The sequence below is a fragment of the Haliaeetus albicilla genome, chromosome 15 (assembly GCF_947461875.1).
Source record: "Haliaeetus albicilla chromosome 15, bHalAlb1.1, whole genome shotgun sequence".
Lineage (NCBI taxonomy): Eukaryota > Metazoa > Chordata > Aves > Accipitriformes > Accipitridae > Haliaeetus > Haliaeetus albicilla.
The window spans coordinates 8365543-8378566 of record NC_091497.1 but is presented as its reverse complement, the minus strand read 5'-3'; the positions used below and the strand labels follow the sequence as shown (position 1 = coordinate 8378566).

At 40.5% G+C, this 13024-nt stretch overlaps 1 protein-coding gene and 1 long non-coding RNA gene across 2 annotated transcripts in view; both read left to right on the top strand.

The window, feature by feature from the left end:
• The window catches only part of DNAJC3 (DnaJ heat shock protein family (Hsp40) member C3), a 37703-nt gene extending 29693 nt beyond the window's left edge, over window positions 1-8010 (top strand). Inside the window, exons 10-12 of the mRNA XM_069802454.1 lie at window positions 726-858; window positions 1684-1832; window positions 4147-8010. Coding sequence (XP_069658555.1) covers window positions 726-858; window positions 1684-1832; window positions 4147-4304 — 440 coding nt within the window. The 3' untranslated portion in view covers window positions 4305-8010. The remainder of the gene's footprint in view (window positions 1-725; window positions 859-1683; window positions 1833-4146) is intronic.
• Window positions 8011-8315: 305 nt separating this feature from the next.
• LOC104313118 (uncharacterized) lies at window positions 8316-12333 on the top strand. The gene is made up of 2 exons (XR_011327892.1): window positions 8316-9067; window positions 10249-12333. It is a non-coding gene; the product is annotated as an uncharacterized lncRNA (long non-coding RNA).
• The last annotated feature ends 691 nt before the right edge of the window (window positions 12334-13024 follow it).

The following is a 13024-nucleotide window of genomic DNA, read 5'->3' as shown; positions in this document are numbered from 1 at the left end:
TTCTTAAAAATTCATGAGTACATGACAGCATCTCTCTTGCTTTCATTCCTGAGAAGTGCAACTCCTGAAATAAAAGTGAGAGCATGCCTTTGGAAAAAAACACCCTTAAACTATAACTGTCTGCCTATTATGCAGAGGCATAAAAAGCAAATATTTGTGTCTTTCACTAACAGTATGAACTTACTGGTAATCTGAAATCCATCTTTATTGTCATTAAAGAGGAAGAGGCTTTCTATTGTCTTGATTGAGTGCAAGCTGTGGGAGAAGAAGGAATATTAATTTAAAGACTCTGTATAATGCATCCTTCAGTTGAACAGCAATGTGGGACTAATATTGTGCAGTGAGCTCTTCAAATACTAGTTGCTGAAACTTGCTTCTTGACTTCTGTTTCGTCCCAGTCCTAGGTGCTCGTTATGTTCATCCATGTGACTGTTGTAACATCTAGAAGAGTGTTCTGACCTACCACTAGTAACCTCCCTTCTCATTCCTTTCCAAAAAGTGTGATGAACCTAAAGAAAGAAATTTACCTAGTTTATATGTGAAAATTAATCTCCTTTACTCCAAGGTTTTATAATTTGGAAAAAAACCATGGCAAGTTGAAAGAAAAGTTTTGCTGTTTATATATGGTAATAGCAAAACTTTGCTTTTGGTGAGTGGTTGAGTTCTTTAAACTGAAGTTTGTAAAGAGTTGTGTAATCTTTTTTCATTCACTTTTTTTATAAAAGCTATTAAAGACTATGAGACTGCTCAAGCCAATAGTGAAAATGACCAGCAGATTCGGGAGGGGCTAGAACGTGCCCAGAGGATGCTGAAGCAATCACAGAAGAGGGATTACTATAAAATCTTAGGAGTAAAAAGGTGAGAGATTAATATCTGAGATGGTGATGTGAAAGCTGGTTATTAAACCATTACTTCTAGGGCTGATCACTTGAATTTGTTCTGTGAGTGTTAGTTTTTGTTCCTGTATCTTGGTACATTCACTTTCCTACTGTAGTAGTTTAGCAGTGTTCAGCTTTTAAGTAGCATTTGTTTACAATTCCTTTAGAAGGAATGAAAAAACAACATTGGGAAGGAAGGAAAGAAATTCTTAGTATAGATGACCAAGAGTCAGTGAATGAATTGGGGAAGAAATGAAGACTGGAAAGAATTACTGAAGGCAACAAAAAATAAAACTGTGGCAGATAGCGTGATAGATTGGAAGAGTTTGAAAGGACTAACTGAAAGGTATCTAAAATACTTGTGCCATTAACCTTGAGAAACTAACAACTTCTCTTTCTAATGAGGACCGATCAAATGTCCAATTCTGTACTAGAATTGGTCATCCTTCCAGTTGTGAACTAATTTGATCTCTACTCTTTGTGCTTTTTGTTACTCTCCTGATTGTGTAAATTCTTCAGACTGGGAACTGTGTTCTGCATAGTAGCTGGCAGTAGCACCTTTCCAAGGAAAGTAAATGGGTGGTGAAGGAAAGAGTGAGTAATCTTTGTTTAAAGTTGCAACCTGCTTCCTCTGTTTTTTGTGTAGAGAATCTTCACTGTCACCTGCAGAAGGTTAACTAGCACCTCATAATTTTCCTGATGCCCTTAATTACTGTCTCAGTGTTTAAAATAAATCTGTAGATTCACTAGTGTGGCATATGAACAATTAGAAAATTTTAAGTTACCTATGATTTTATCCATCCAGAAATGCTCGAAAGCAAGAAATCATAAAAGCTTACAGAAAGCTGGCATCCCAGTGGCACCCTGATAACTTCCAGAGTGAGGAAGAAAAGAAGAAAGCAGAGAAAAAATTCATTGATATAGCAGCTGCTAAAGAAGTCCTCACTGACCCAGGTAATGATTGTTCTTAGGCAGTGACTTCACTTTTTTAAATTACTTTTTTACAGTAATGTAAAAATGCAGCAAGTGTAAGTCATAACAAGCATTACAACTTCCCTTTTTCCCTTTCTCCCCTTAGCTGTCTTGAGAAAGCAATGCACTGATACTTGCATCCAATCTGTTGCATGAAGTCAGGTGTAAACCTGGTATTTTTTATTGTGTTTAAAGTCTCTTTTTAGTATATCATCTTGCAGAGATTTCCAGGATTGATTAACTTTGGAGATGCTCACTTTAAGGATGTGGGTGTCTCCTTCTGCCTAAAGTTCTATTGCAAACTACATTTAGATTATAACAGCACCTAAAGCGCTCCAGAGAAGCCCTCAAAATTGGCCCTTGGTGTGTGTATCAAAGCCCAGATACACTGTGCAAACAAATGCTCTGCAAACAGAGCATTTCCTCCAGGGCAGGGGACTGGGTTCTTGGCTCCTGTTGGCCTGAGGGAAAGGATGCCCTCACTGCTGCTCTATGGCCAAGGCTCTTGGGGCCAGCCCAGTCCCTAGGAGCAAGGAGCCCTGTCAGGGCTAACTGTCTGCTGGTCAGCTCTGGAGGAGGGGGGGAAAAGTGAAGAATGTGGCCACTGTCCTGGGAGACCCTGTGGTGTGGCAACTAGGAGATCTGATGTCTGTGTTGCCAAGAGATGAACAGAAGGGATCGGACCATTTAGTCTCAAGAATGTAATAAAAAATGGAATGGTGTGGTTATCTCACTTCCTTTAAAAAAACCCAAGCAAACAAACAAACAAACCTGAACAACTGACAAAAAAACCCCAACCAAACAAAAAACCCCAAAACCTCAACCAGAGCCATCTTTTAAGTTCTTGTTTTTAAACTGTTTCTTTATGGTCGCTGGAAAGAGAGAAGTGTGTAAAAGATGTAGATATCGGAGGCTCCCATTTTTATCTTTAACCGTTCAGGATCATCAAGGTGATAATTAGGCAGATGGGCTCAGACTTTCTTGGAGGAAGGAGGGATCTGGGAGTGATGAACTGCATTACAAACACTTCTGGTCAGAAAATCTTTTTTCTGTGTTAATGTGATCTTTGTTCATAATTATGAACACAAATTAGGAGATTGATATACTGGAAGTGTTTGAGATGCTGTTTGACCTGTCAGCATCTCCGGGACATATTCATTTGCTTTCTTCTTGAAACTGTTTCTTGTGTCATATTTACCGTTCCTGTCAAACCAACTGGGCAAGAAAAGTAACACTGGTCGTATTTGGCTTTTGTAATGCCATCTGTATTGCTTTCCATCTCTTCTTACTGCAATGACATTCTTTCCTTCCACCCAGATATTTTTCCCAGGTCATTTTCTGGCTCTAGTGACCATGTTGGTTATGTAAAGAAAAACTATAAAGCCTGTGGACATCTGAATCTCTGAGCTTTGATTTGCAAGCTTATTATCATAGGGCTCTGGTGTACTTTGAGGCCATGTTCTACATTTCTCCCCTAGCCAGTCTCATGATTTCCCCCTAACTAACTCCTTTGCTTCCCTTCTCTGTCTTGGTAAAATGGGTGTCCTGAAAAAGTGCTGGCTGATCAAAAACCTTGTGGTGCTTGCAGGCAGCTTGAAAGTTATATGTGAGTGTAAATAACAGAGTAGTGGTGTAGCCTTTGACTTCTCTGTGGGTCTTGGGGAAGGCTTTCAGCTTTGTCCCCGCTTGACAAAACTACTTAAAGAACATGCTTTCTGCCTCCAAACTGCGGTCCCCTAGACAGTGCTCTGCCTGAATGGTATGTGGAGAAGAATGAAAAAGTCTGGGGCTCTGCATGCTGACTTTGTGCTGTTGCTGAACGATCAATATTGGAATTTATTGGTTGTGAAGAATTGGCAGGATACAGCACGGTCTGTCCTCCAGCCATCCTGAATGCATGCAGCTATGAGAGAATAGGTCCAATAAACTCATCAAGGACAAAATGTCTCAATTATTTGTGGGATGCAGTTGGTCAAAGTGCAACTGTCCTGTCCCTGTTGAAATTCATGCCTGTCCTATTGGACAGCCAGGTACTGTCTTGCCTTGTTTTAAACTAAAAGTCTTGTTTGAAGTTTTTCGTATAGTGTTTCCGTGGAGGTAATCTCTTCTCCTCTGCCAGTCTCCTGGACAGCTTTGAAAAACTCAAAATTAGGCTCTACAGATGCTGCCAATACAAGTGATAATTGCAGCTCACTGGCCTGGGGGGGGTCTGAATTGGTTCTTGGTCATCAAATGCGCTTGGTGTTACTGCCCTAATTACTGTGCCATGATTACACCTTGGTTTTGTTTCCTTCAGAAATGAGGCGGAAGTTTGATGCGGGAGAGGACCCACTGGATGCGGAGAGTCAGCAGGGTGGGGGTAACCCCTTCCACAGGAACTGGAACACATGGCAAGGATTCAACCCCTTTGGTTCTGGAGGAGGACCATTTACATTCAAATTTCACTTCAGTTAGAGCCAAGACTGTTTCTGGTGGCTGCTGCTGTTTTTTACTTAATTGGTTGAAAAATAAAAAATCTCTCCATTCAAAACCCAAAATCTTCATTTCTAATGCTGTCCTTAACCCAGAGTCTTGCTGCACTAGAAGAAAGCTCCTTCTTTTAGTATTCAGAGGGTTTGCTTTGTGGTGAACTTGACAAGCTCTACTGGTTTGGGGGGGGGGGTGTTCTTGTTGCCTATGTATTTGTTGTGGATATGCAGGACATGTTTATTCCTATGGATGGAAAAGCAGTAAGAGGCTACTTAGGACAACACTTAAACATAAATTTAGGACTTAAGTATATGCTTAAAGGTAAAAATGCATGTAAATATTTTTCTGAATCGGGGCCTAATAAACACGGAAGGGGTAGTTACAATAGTCTCTACGTTAACAAATTGTTAGTTGTCGTGCTCAGCAGAATGATCCATCTCTCAGTATTCTTAAAAGGAAACCCTAGTGACCACCTGCGTGCGGTATTTCTGTCGGCAGTGCCATAGGTAGGGTGAAGCGGCTGTGTACTGAATGAGTCTGAACAATTGCTCTGAAAGAAGATTGCTTGTAAGTAATTGTATTTGAAAATGTCTGCTCAATTTATTCATGAACCTGAAATGAATTGGGATGATTTCCTTGGCAGTAATTGTCAAATATGAAAGTAAAAAAATATACTTGATGTTTTTTGGGAGACTTTTTCTGAATGTGATTTGGGATGTTTAGGTATCTTTGAGTAGTGTGCACTTTAACAAAATATCTGCTTGAGATTTGAGCAAAAAACTTGATGTGACATTTCCCTGACTATGCAGCAATTTCTCACTTCTTTGTACGTAAAACTCGGAACCGATACAGGTTGTGAGGTGAGTGTACTGCGGACTGTAGGAATATGATATTAGCGCTGGCCTTACCCTGTACGTAATAAGACCTTGTCATTTCTTGCTGGGTGATGGAACAGTGAGTTAATACTGTGTGAAACTGAAGTAATTTTATGTTTTGCGTAACAGCCACAGTACTGCAAAAACAGCTGCTAGTGTGCAAAAAGAGGGACTAACTTTCCATTAGCCAAAAGTCTGGTTTATTTTTACTATATGTGTGTAGCTAAAATTGGTTTAGTGTAATTGATCGAACTGTGTGAATGCAATGTGAGGTATTACCAGGACTGTAGCTGCTATGAGTGAATAGTCGTCTTATTCTGTAACTGAATATATGGAAATTACTGATGAGTTTCATCAGCAGCCATTTTCTTAGAATGGAAGAATTACAGTTCATCAGTGTTTTCTTAATTGGATTTTAACTGGAAAACAACAATCAGCTGATAGGAATCTTCTCTCACTTTAACTCATGGCATTTGAAAGCATAAGCAGCCTCAGTAAAACAAACGAAATTAGCAAATAAGGCCTTCAGTCTGAAAGTGGGGGTTTTATTACTGTAGGCAGAATTGCTATTGAAGCATAACCCTTATCTCCTGCCTCAAGTACTTTACAAACATAATTGTGAGGCCGTGTGGCTTCATAAAATGTTTTTCAACAGCAATTTAAAGGTCAGTGTTTGTTCAGCAGAAATTTATCTTCGAGCTGAAGAGTGTATGTAGTGATTCCTAACAGTTTATGGTACAGAAACACCCCAGCAGCCTATTAAACTCCAGCATCAGATATTTTCCATGTTGACTGACTTTCCAGAAGTTGAACTTCTACTTTTGACCTGTCCGAAAGCTTTTTGTTTAAACTCTGTAGAGGATGCTCAGGACGCTGTTCACGCCGTTCTAGGCCAGCGTGGTTCTCGCAGGACCTCTAGGGCTCAGACGTAGGAAGTTGCTGCCCAATAAATAACCTGTTACCCCGTGGTATCAGCCGATGCAGGCAGCTCTCTGCGCATGTGCTTTTCGCTCACAGTAAGTAAAAGACCGGTAGGTAGCTTTCACGTATGATGGCCTCTCGTGGCTGTCGTCAGCCCTCTGTCCCTGTGGGGCGAGCTCGACCCAGCCGCACTCGCTGCGGGCTGGGTGGCTGCTGCTCTGTGGATTGCCGGCTGTACGTGTTTGTGTGCGAGCCATTGCTCTGTATAAACACTTTTTATATTGCTTTGTTCACTACAGAAGGGGCTGTTTTTAAATTACTAGTGAATGACCAGTGCAAGCAATATGTCGTATTTTTACATACGGGAGTGTTGTTCGGTTTCAGGAAGTCACAATAAACACCACAGACAGCTACGTTGGTGTGCTAGGGGAGTGCTAGAAATGATACATCTTCTTTTAAAGAACTGCCTTTGTTCAGCTTTTTTTTTTCCTCATCCCTTCTCTGTTTTAAAAGCTATAGCTGAGAAAATTGTTTCCTGGTTTTTAGGTTTTTTCTTTTAGGGAAGGAATAAGATGGTCCCTCATAAGTAAATTATTCATACAAGGTACCGATGTTAGAGCAGTGCAGATTTGTTTCTCGAAGTCAGTGGACAGTTCTGCTGTATGCTGGAAGCAGTCAGGAACAAAAAGGATTAGGTTTATTTTGAGAATTAATGGGAAAGGGAAAATGACATACTAAGGAAGAAAAAAAAGGCTTGAATGTAGTCAGCAGCAGGAGGAAGATGTTTGATGTGTGAATGCTGTTCATAGATTCCTTCTGTGGAAGACTGTCTTGAAAACAACAACAACAACTGGCAATGGAGAACAAGGCTTTCTGATACTAAGCAGCTGCTGATTACCAGAAGTGTTACCACTCCAGTGCTAGTTTTAAGGGAGCAGATGCTGGCTCGTAGCTCTGAGGTACTTCCGAAAATACAGAAAGTTGCGTTAAAAAGAAAGCATTTACGTTCTGACGATCTCCAGATATGGTGATGCGTTTCCTGATGTGACTTCAGAAAATGAAGCGCTGGTAACACACTGAGCATTAGTGGTGCAAGCGATGTACATCGAAGCTGAATTCGCCTTTTTATTTATTAGCAGGTGTCTGTAGTGCAATAATGTTCACTAACTGAACATTGAAATAAATGTCTTGGTAGTTTGTAAACCCTGAGATATGCATGAAGCATCTTTACAATAATTGGCCTATATGTAGATGCGAACTTTCTCTGTTGAACTCTAGTTTTAATAACCTAGTTTCCAACTTGTTTTAAAATGAAGGTGGGGGGAGCGTATTTTACCTTGATACATGCTTAATACTGATGTATTAATAAATCAGTATTAAAACAGATTCAGAGTGAATTATAAACTCAAGAGCTCAAACTTGTGACATATGCAGAAGATGTGTCAGCTTAAACTTTTTTTTTTTAAATAAAGCTTGTTATTGTCATTGGTTTTCAGACCAGTGTTTGGAATAAGAATTATTCTTCTGTTTAGGGCTGTGATTTGTAGGAGCTTCGCTGGAAACTAGCCAGTATAGCATAGCAGGTTAGTTGTATTTAAAAGTGCCTTATTGTAAGGTATTGTTTGCTCTGTAATACACTCTTTTATCCATAAAAAAAAAAAGAAAAAATAAACAGGAGAATAATTTTTTTTTTTTGCCCTCAGCGAATCTCAAAGTAGCAGTTCTATGTGTTAAGAAGGATAAGTAAAGCTAGCCAGAGATTTATCAAATGTTTCAGATTATAAAATGTCTTTATATAAAATCATAAATCTAAAAAGCAAGAACTGTTTTTTCTAGAACTGTGGGAATTATTTTATGGTATTTTTCACAATAAAGATATTTATGATGACAAGAAAGCACTGCAGTGTATTTGTCTGCCCTTCTTTCCTCACTGTGCTCTCCCAATCTGAAGCTAGAGCTGTGCAGAAATGCAGTATAGAGGGCTGCCAAGGCACTGGCGTGGGGTCTAAATTAAAATTTCTGAAGCAGCTAATGCTGCAAATGTTGTCAGGCTGTAACATGTACGGTACAGAGTGAGGCAGCATTTGGATACTTCACACTTGGGTTTCAAAACTTACTTTTCTTCCTGTTCCTTCCTAGCTCCTGCTGGTGGGTGCAGCCCCCTCTCCCTGTAGCTGTGCAGGTAGCAGGACAGGTCGAAGGTAGTGGACAGCGTTTGACAAACTGTCCCAGCCGGTACCCAGCTCTCTTCTGGGGGGCTGGGGGGCAGAATCAAATCGCAGCCAGTTGTTCTGGATAGCAGCCTGTCCTGGGAAAGCCTCTGGCCCCTTGGTTGCCAGTGACAGGAAGGGAGGGGAGGAATCTTCTCTGCCCACTCTCCTGAGGCTGGAACTCGCAGTCAGCTCTGGGGAGAGAAGGTGGGTGGCTGTGGCCGTGTGGGACGAGCGCCTACCCTAAGTGTGATTTCTAGGCAATGATGAAAACTAAAGACAGTGAACTGATGTTTTCTGTTTATTTTTAATCCAGTAGGTGTTCCAATGGGGCTGACAAAAGTACCAGAACTTGGAAGGCGGGTGAGAAGTTGTTGAGCCTGCAGGAGTGAGTTATGCAGCAGCTTGGTTCAAGGCCAGGCAAAGGGAACAAGAGGCAGCGCTGCTCTGCAAAGGCAGAGTCTGTAGGAGGCTGGAGCAGAAACTGCATCATGGGCCTCCGAGCAGTCAGTGCCCTCAAAGTACTCCCGTAGAGCTTGAACTCCATCGGTGACTTCACCGAAGAAAGCATCGATTCATACACGATGCCATAAAGTGCCACCGAGGGCTCAATCACCAATATAACCCCTGCGCAGCAACGTGAGAAATGAAGCGGAGTTACATCTGTGGCGTCTGTAAAGATGAGAGTCCTACCTGAAGGCATCCAGAGCGTGTATACACGCACGAATAGCAGTGTGACCAAGTAAGCGAGCTTCTTATCAGTCATCAAAACGTGCTTGTTACTTTCTTAACCTCTTTCTTAGAAACTGTTAATTTTTAGGAGTATCCTGGTTGGAAGCAATTTATTGTACGCATCGGCTTGTGTGTGTGTACAGTGGTGAAGAGCATGGGTGCACACAGCTGCTGAGAGCGGAGGTGTCTGAGTTTAAAATTACATGGCTTGCAGCTGCCAAATGTGTGAAGGTGAACAGAGGACAGAAGGCGAGATGAGATTTTTGGGAGGTGGTTGGAAGCAAGGGCTTCTTTAAGAGGCCAGGTTTTATGTGAGATTCCCTGGTGTGGTCTGTCTTTGGAAACCCGTGGCCTACGTGGTAGATCCGAGCACTTCAGGCTTTCTTGACCTCAAAAAAGCACAACAGTAAGAGGTGCAGTTACGGTCTAGGAGAGATTCTTGAAATCTGAATTCTCTGAGGATTTGGGAAGGAGTTGCAGCAGAGGTGTAGGGCTGGTTTTTGGGCAGTTGTGTGGCTGGTGGTGGTTTTTTTCTTCAGGCTCATTGCTGTTAAGCAGAGTGTCCACCTAACTGAGGAGAGAAGGGACACACAATGTCCAGAGACAGGAGAAGCTACTGGTAGAGTCACAGCTGAGCAGCTGTTTGTCAGGGCTTATAATGTTGCCAAGTTCTGTCAGTTCTCAGAACACTAGAGTGGTGTATCTCCTGCATCATCTTCCTAAACGTGAAGAATTTTTCTACAGGCAAAATGTGTTTCCCTACTGTTGTAACTGCCAGAGAATGCCAGATGCTTGCTATAGGATGGCTCATGTTAAGGGTGGTAAAGAATTGAAAATGTGGTGTTACTACACAGCATGTCAATGTGAGAGGTAAATCATAGTGGAATGACAGTGTGCCTCATGCATTTGAATGAGTAGCTAAAACTACAGGCCCTGACAAACACCACTGCTGAAAGGTGTTACGTGCATCCACATGGCCAAAGAGAACATTTACATTGCAGAGGAGATGATACATTACACTGAAGGAGTGAGTCAGCTTGACTGTGTGTCATCAGTCTGTTAAATACCTGGAAGTTAAAAACAGTCAATATGACAAGTCAACTGAAAGGAACCATGTTTGAAAGCTGGCTTCTCAGAACTAAACCTGTGGGAGAAAAAAATGACCCTGCTGAAAGTGCCTTTGCTCCTTAGGTCTGTAAGAGAGATGTTTTGGTTGCTTCTCTTTCACCTCCACCATTCTGTGCTGAAACAAAGGGATCTGCAAGCACAGACGGTCTCTTTTCAAGAAGTCCAACATCAGCTCAGGATGCAGTTTGTACTATCGGAGTGTCTACCACAACCCTTTCACAGGGTGCAAATCTGGCTACTCGCTGGCCTAGGCAATGTCTACACACTGCTAAATCGTATTGTGCTGTGCTGGGAAACTCTGACCTTACGGTACTGTATCCTTGGAGATAAAACACCTCAAAGGTGTAGAGAGACTAAGCACTTTCTGGCCTGCAGAACTGTTCTGGCCTTTCATCTGTGCAGAACCATTATCTCTTGCAAAGAAAGAAAATAATTATCTGATAATAAAAGGTCAGCAACCATGTAACTAATTACACAATTTTATTAATGTGTTTTTCATGCATGTCTTTAGGTTAAAAAAAGAGTGAGTGCAGCATTGAATGATTCTGTTTTTAAGCCATGAATATAAATAATTTCTGTGTTGAGCAAAAGGCACTTTAAAAACCATCTGCACCTCTGTATTTTACAGTTATCAGAGCCCAAAATCTGGTCCAGAGTGACACACTGATGACAGCTAGTTCTGTGACATCCTTTTCAATATTTCTGGCAATGTGTGATGAAAAGCTGCCAGAATATGCTTCATTCAAAAGAGTGAGAATTCAAAGGCAAAAGAATCAAGACCTCCTCCATCAGCAGAGAGAGATTGAGGTTCAGCAATACTGACTGTGGCTTTAACTGTGCAACTTGTGCCTCTGGGAGAGGAATTCACAACCCAAATGGAGACTTTCAACATGCAGATGGCCGAAAAGTGTCAGAAGAAGAAGTGCCAGAGAAGGGCCACAAGGGTGGTCAAAGGACCGGGAAACCTGCCATATGAGGAAAGGCTGAGAGAACTGGGTTTTTCCGGCTTTGAGAAAAGGAGGTTTAGGGGAGACCTTATCACCATGTTCCTGTATTTAAAGGGTGTCTACAAAGAAGATGGAGACTCCCTTTTTACAAGGAGTCGCATGGAAAAGACAGGTTACTCCCGGGGAGATTCCAACTGGACACAAGAGGAAAATTTCTCACAATGAGAACAATCAGCCATTGGAATAATCTCCCCAGGGAAGCGGTGGATTCCCCAGCATTGGACAATTTTAAGATTCGGCTGGACAGGGTGCTGAGCCATCTTGTGTAGACTGTGCTTTTGCCAAGAAAGGTTGGACCAGATGATCCCTGTGGTCTCTTCTAACTCGTATTCTTGATTTTTATGAAGTCTCGGTGTGAAGGCAAGCGCTTGATTTAGGAAAAAGGTTAAAAAAGACCTTTACTGAGAAATATTTTTAATACTAAAGCTCTGTCTTGTCAACAATACTGCACTAGCATCGGGTTTGTTCATTTTCTGTTAAACTTACAAGTTGGTATTAAGAAGAGTAAGACCTAGAAAAGACACTGTAATAGTAATATGAATATAAATTGTATAAACTCTTCATTTTAACAGTTCAAATGTTACTTTGCTTATTTACTGATTTGAACCAGGTTTCATTAACACTCGTATAATCCAGGATGTGTTTTCTTCCCTTTCACAGGGCAGAGCACAGAGATTAGAAACTAGAAATAAGCTCGCTCTGTATCTTTCAGTTCTCACCCTCCAGCAGATTCTTAGTTTTGAACATTGCTGTTGCTTCCCAGCACAAACACCTTCTTCAGATTAAAGAGGTTTGAGGACTTGCTGCAATTTTTTTGCCTTGGTTCTATTAACCAAGTATTTAATGGTTATTGCATTATACAAAATAGGAGAACAGAAAATAATGATTTTTTTCTCCAGTGGTACCTTTTAATATCTTGTACAACATATACAATCCATTGGGTTGGTATTAAAAATATAATGATATGGTAATGATTCAAAGTGCTGCTTTAAAGAGGTCTTTGAAAAGTAGTGAATATATTTGCTAGACTCTCTTTGTTTTATAAACCAATATATATCTCAAAAAAGAGCTTTCCTTGAATGTATTATTATGCAGGAAAAAGAAATGCTGTAAAACATTTTTTACAAATACATACAACACTGTAGAAAATGGCATGAAACCTTTTAAAACTTCAATATATCTCCAGCAAATTACATTTCTAAAAATTACATTCTAATCATTTAAGTAATCTCAAGGAAATAGTATTTAAAGAGCTATTTCTTTTTTAAAGCCTGTAGAAGTAATCCAATTTTAAAAAGAACAGGATGCTACAGATAAAATGAACAAGAAATCAGTGCATGTATTACTTCTTATACTGCATAACAGAAATTTCCCACACAGATAATCATAATTAAAGAGAACTAAGGTTTCTTAAAGAACCTTTAACTTCTGGCTTAAAAAGAAGTTTTCCAATTTACACCTCAAGCATGAAATCCAAGGCAGATTGATGTGAAACAGTGCTACAGCGTAAAGCATCAGGATGGAAGTATAACCTTAAAAAAAGAAAAAAAAAAGCAGCAAGCAGTATGTTTTTTTTTCTTTGATACAGAGTATCAGTTGTTCCCTTGTTACGCATTGAATTTATAGTAATGGTGCATATAGATCTGCTGAGTCAATTATAAGTCCATCTTTAAGTTGGTATTTTTATACCTTCTAGAAGTTCTGTGTTCAAATATGTTCAACTTGCTGCCTGATATCATTAAGTAGTATGTTGGAGAACAAGCATAACAGATACTGCAGTGAAATGGGATAGCTAAAGAGAACTGACATGAGCATTTACTGGTTATTGCTGA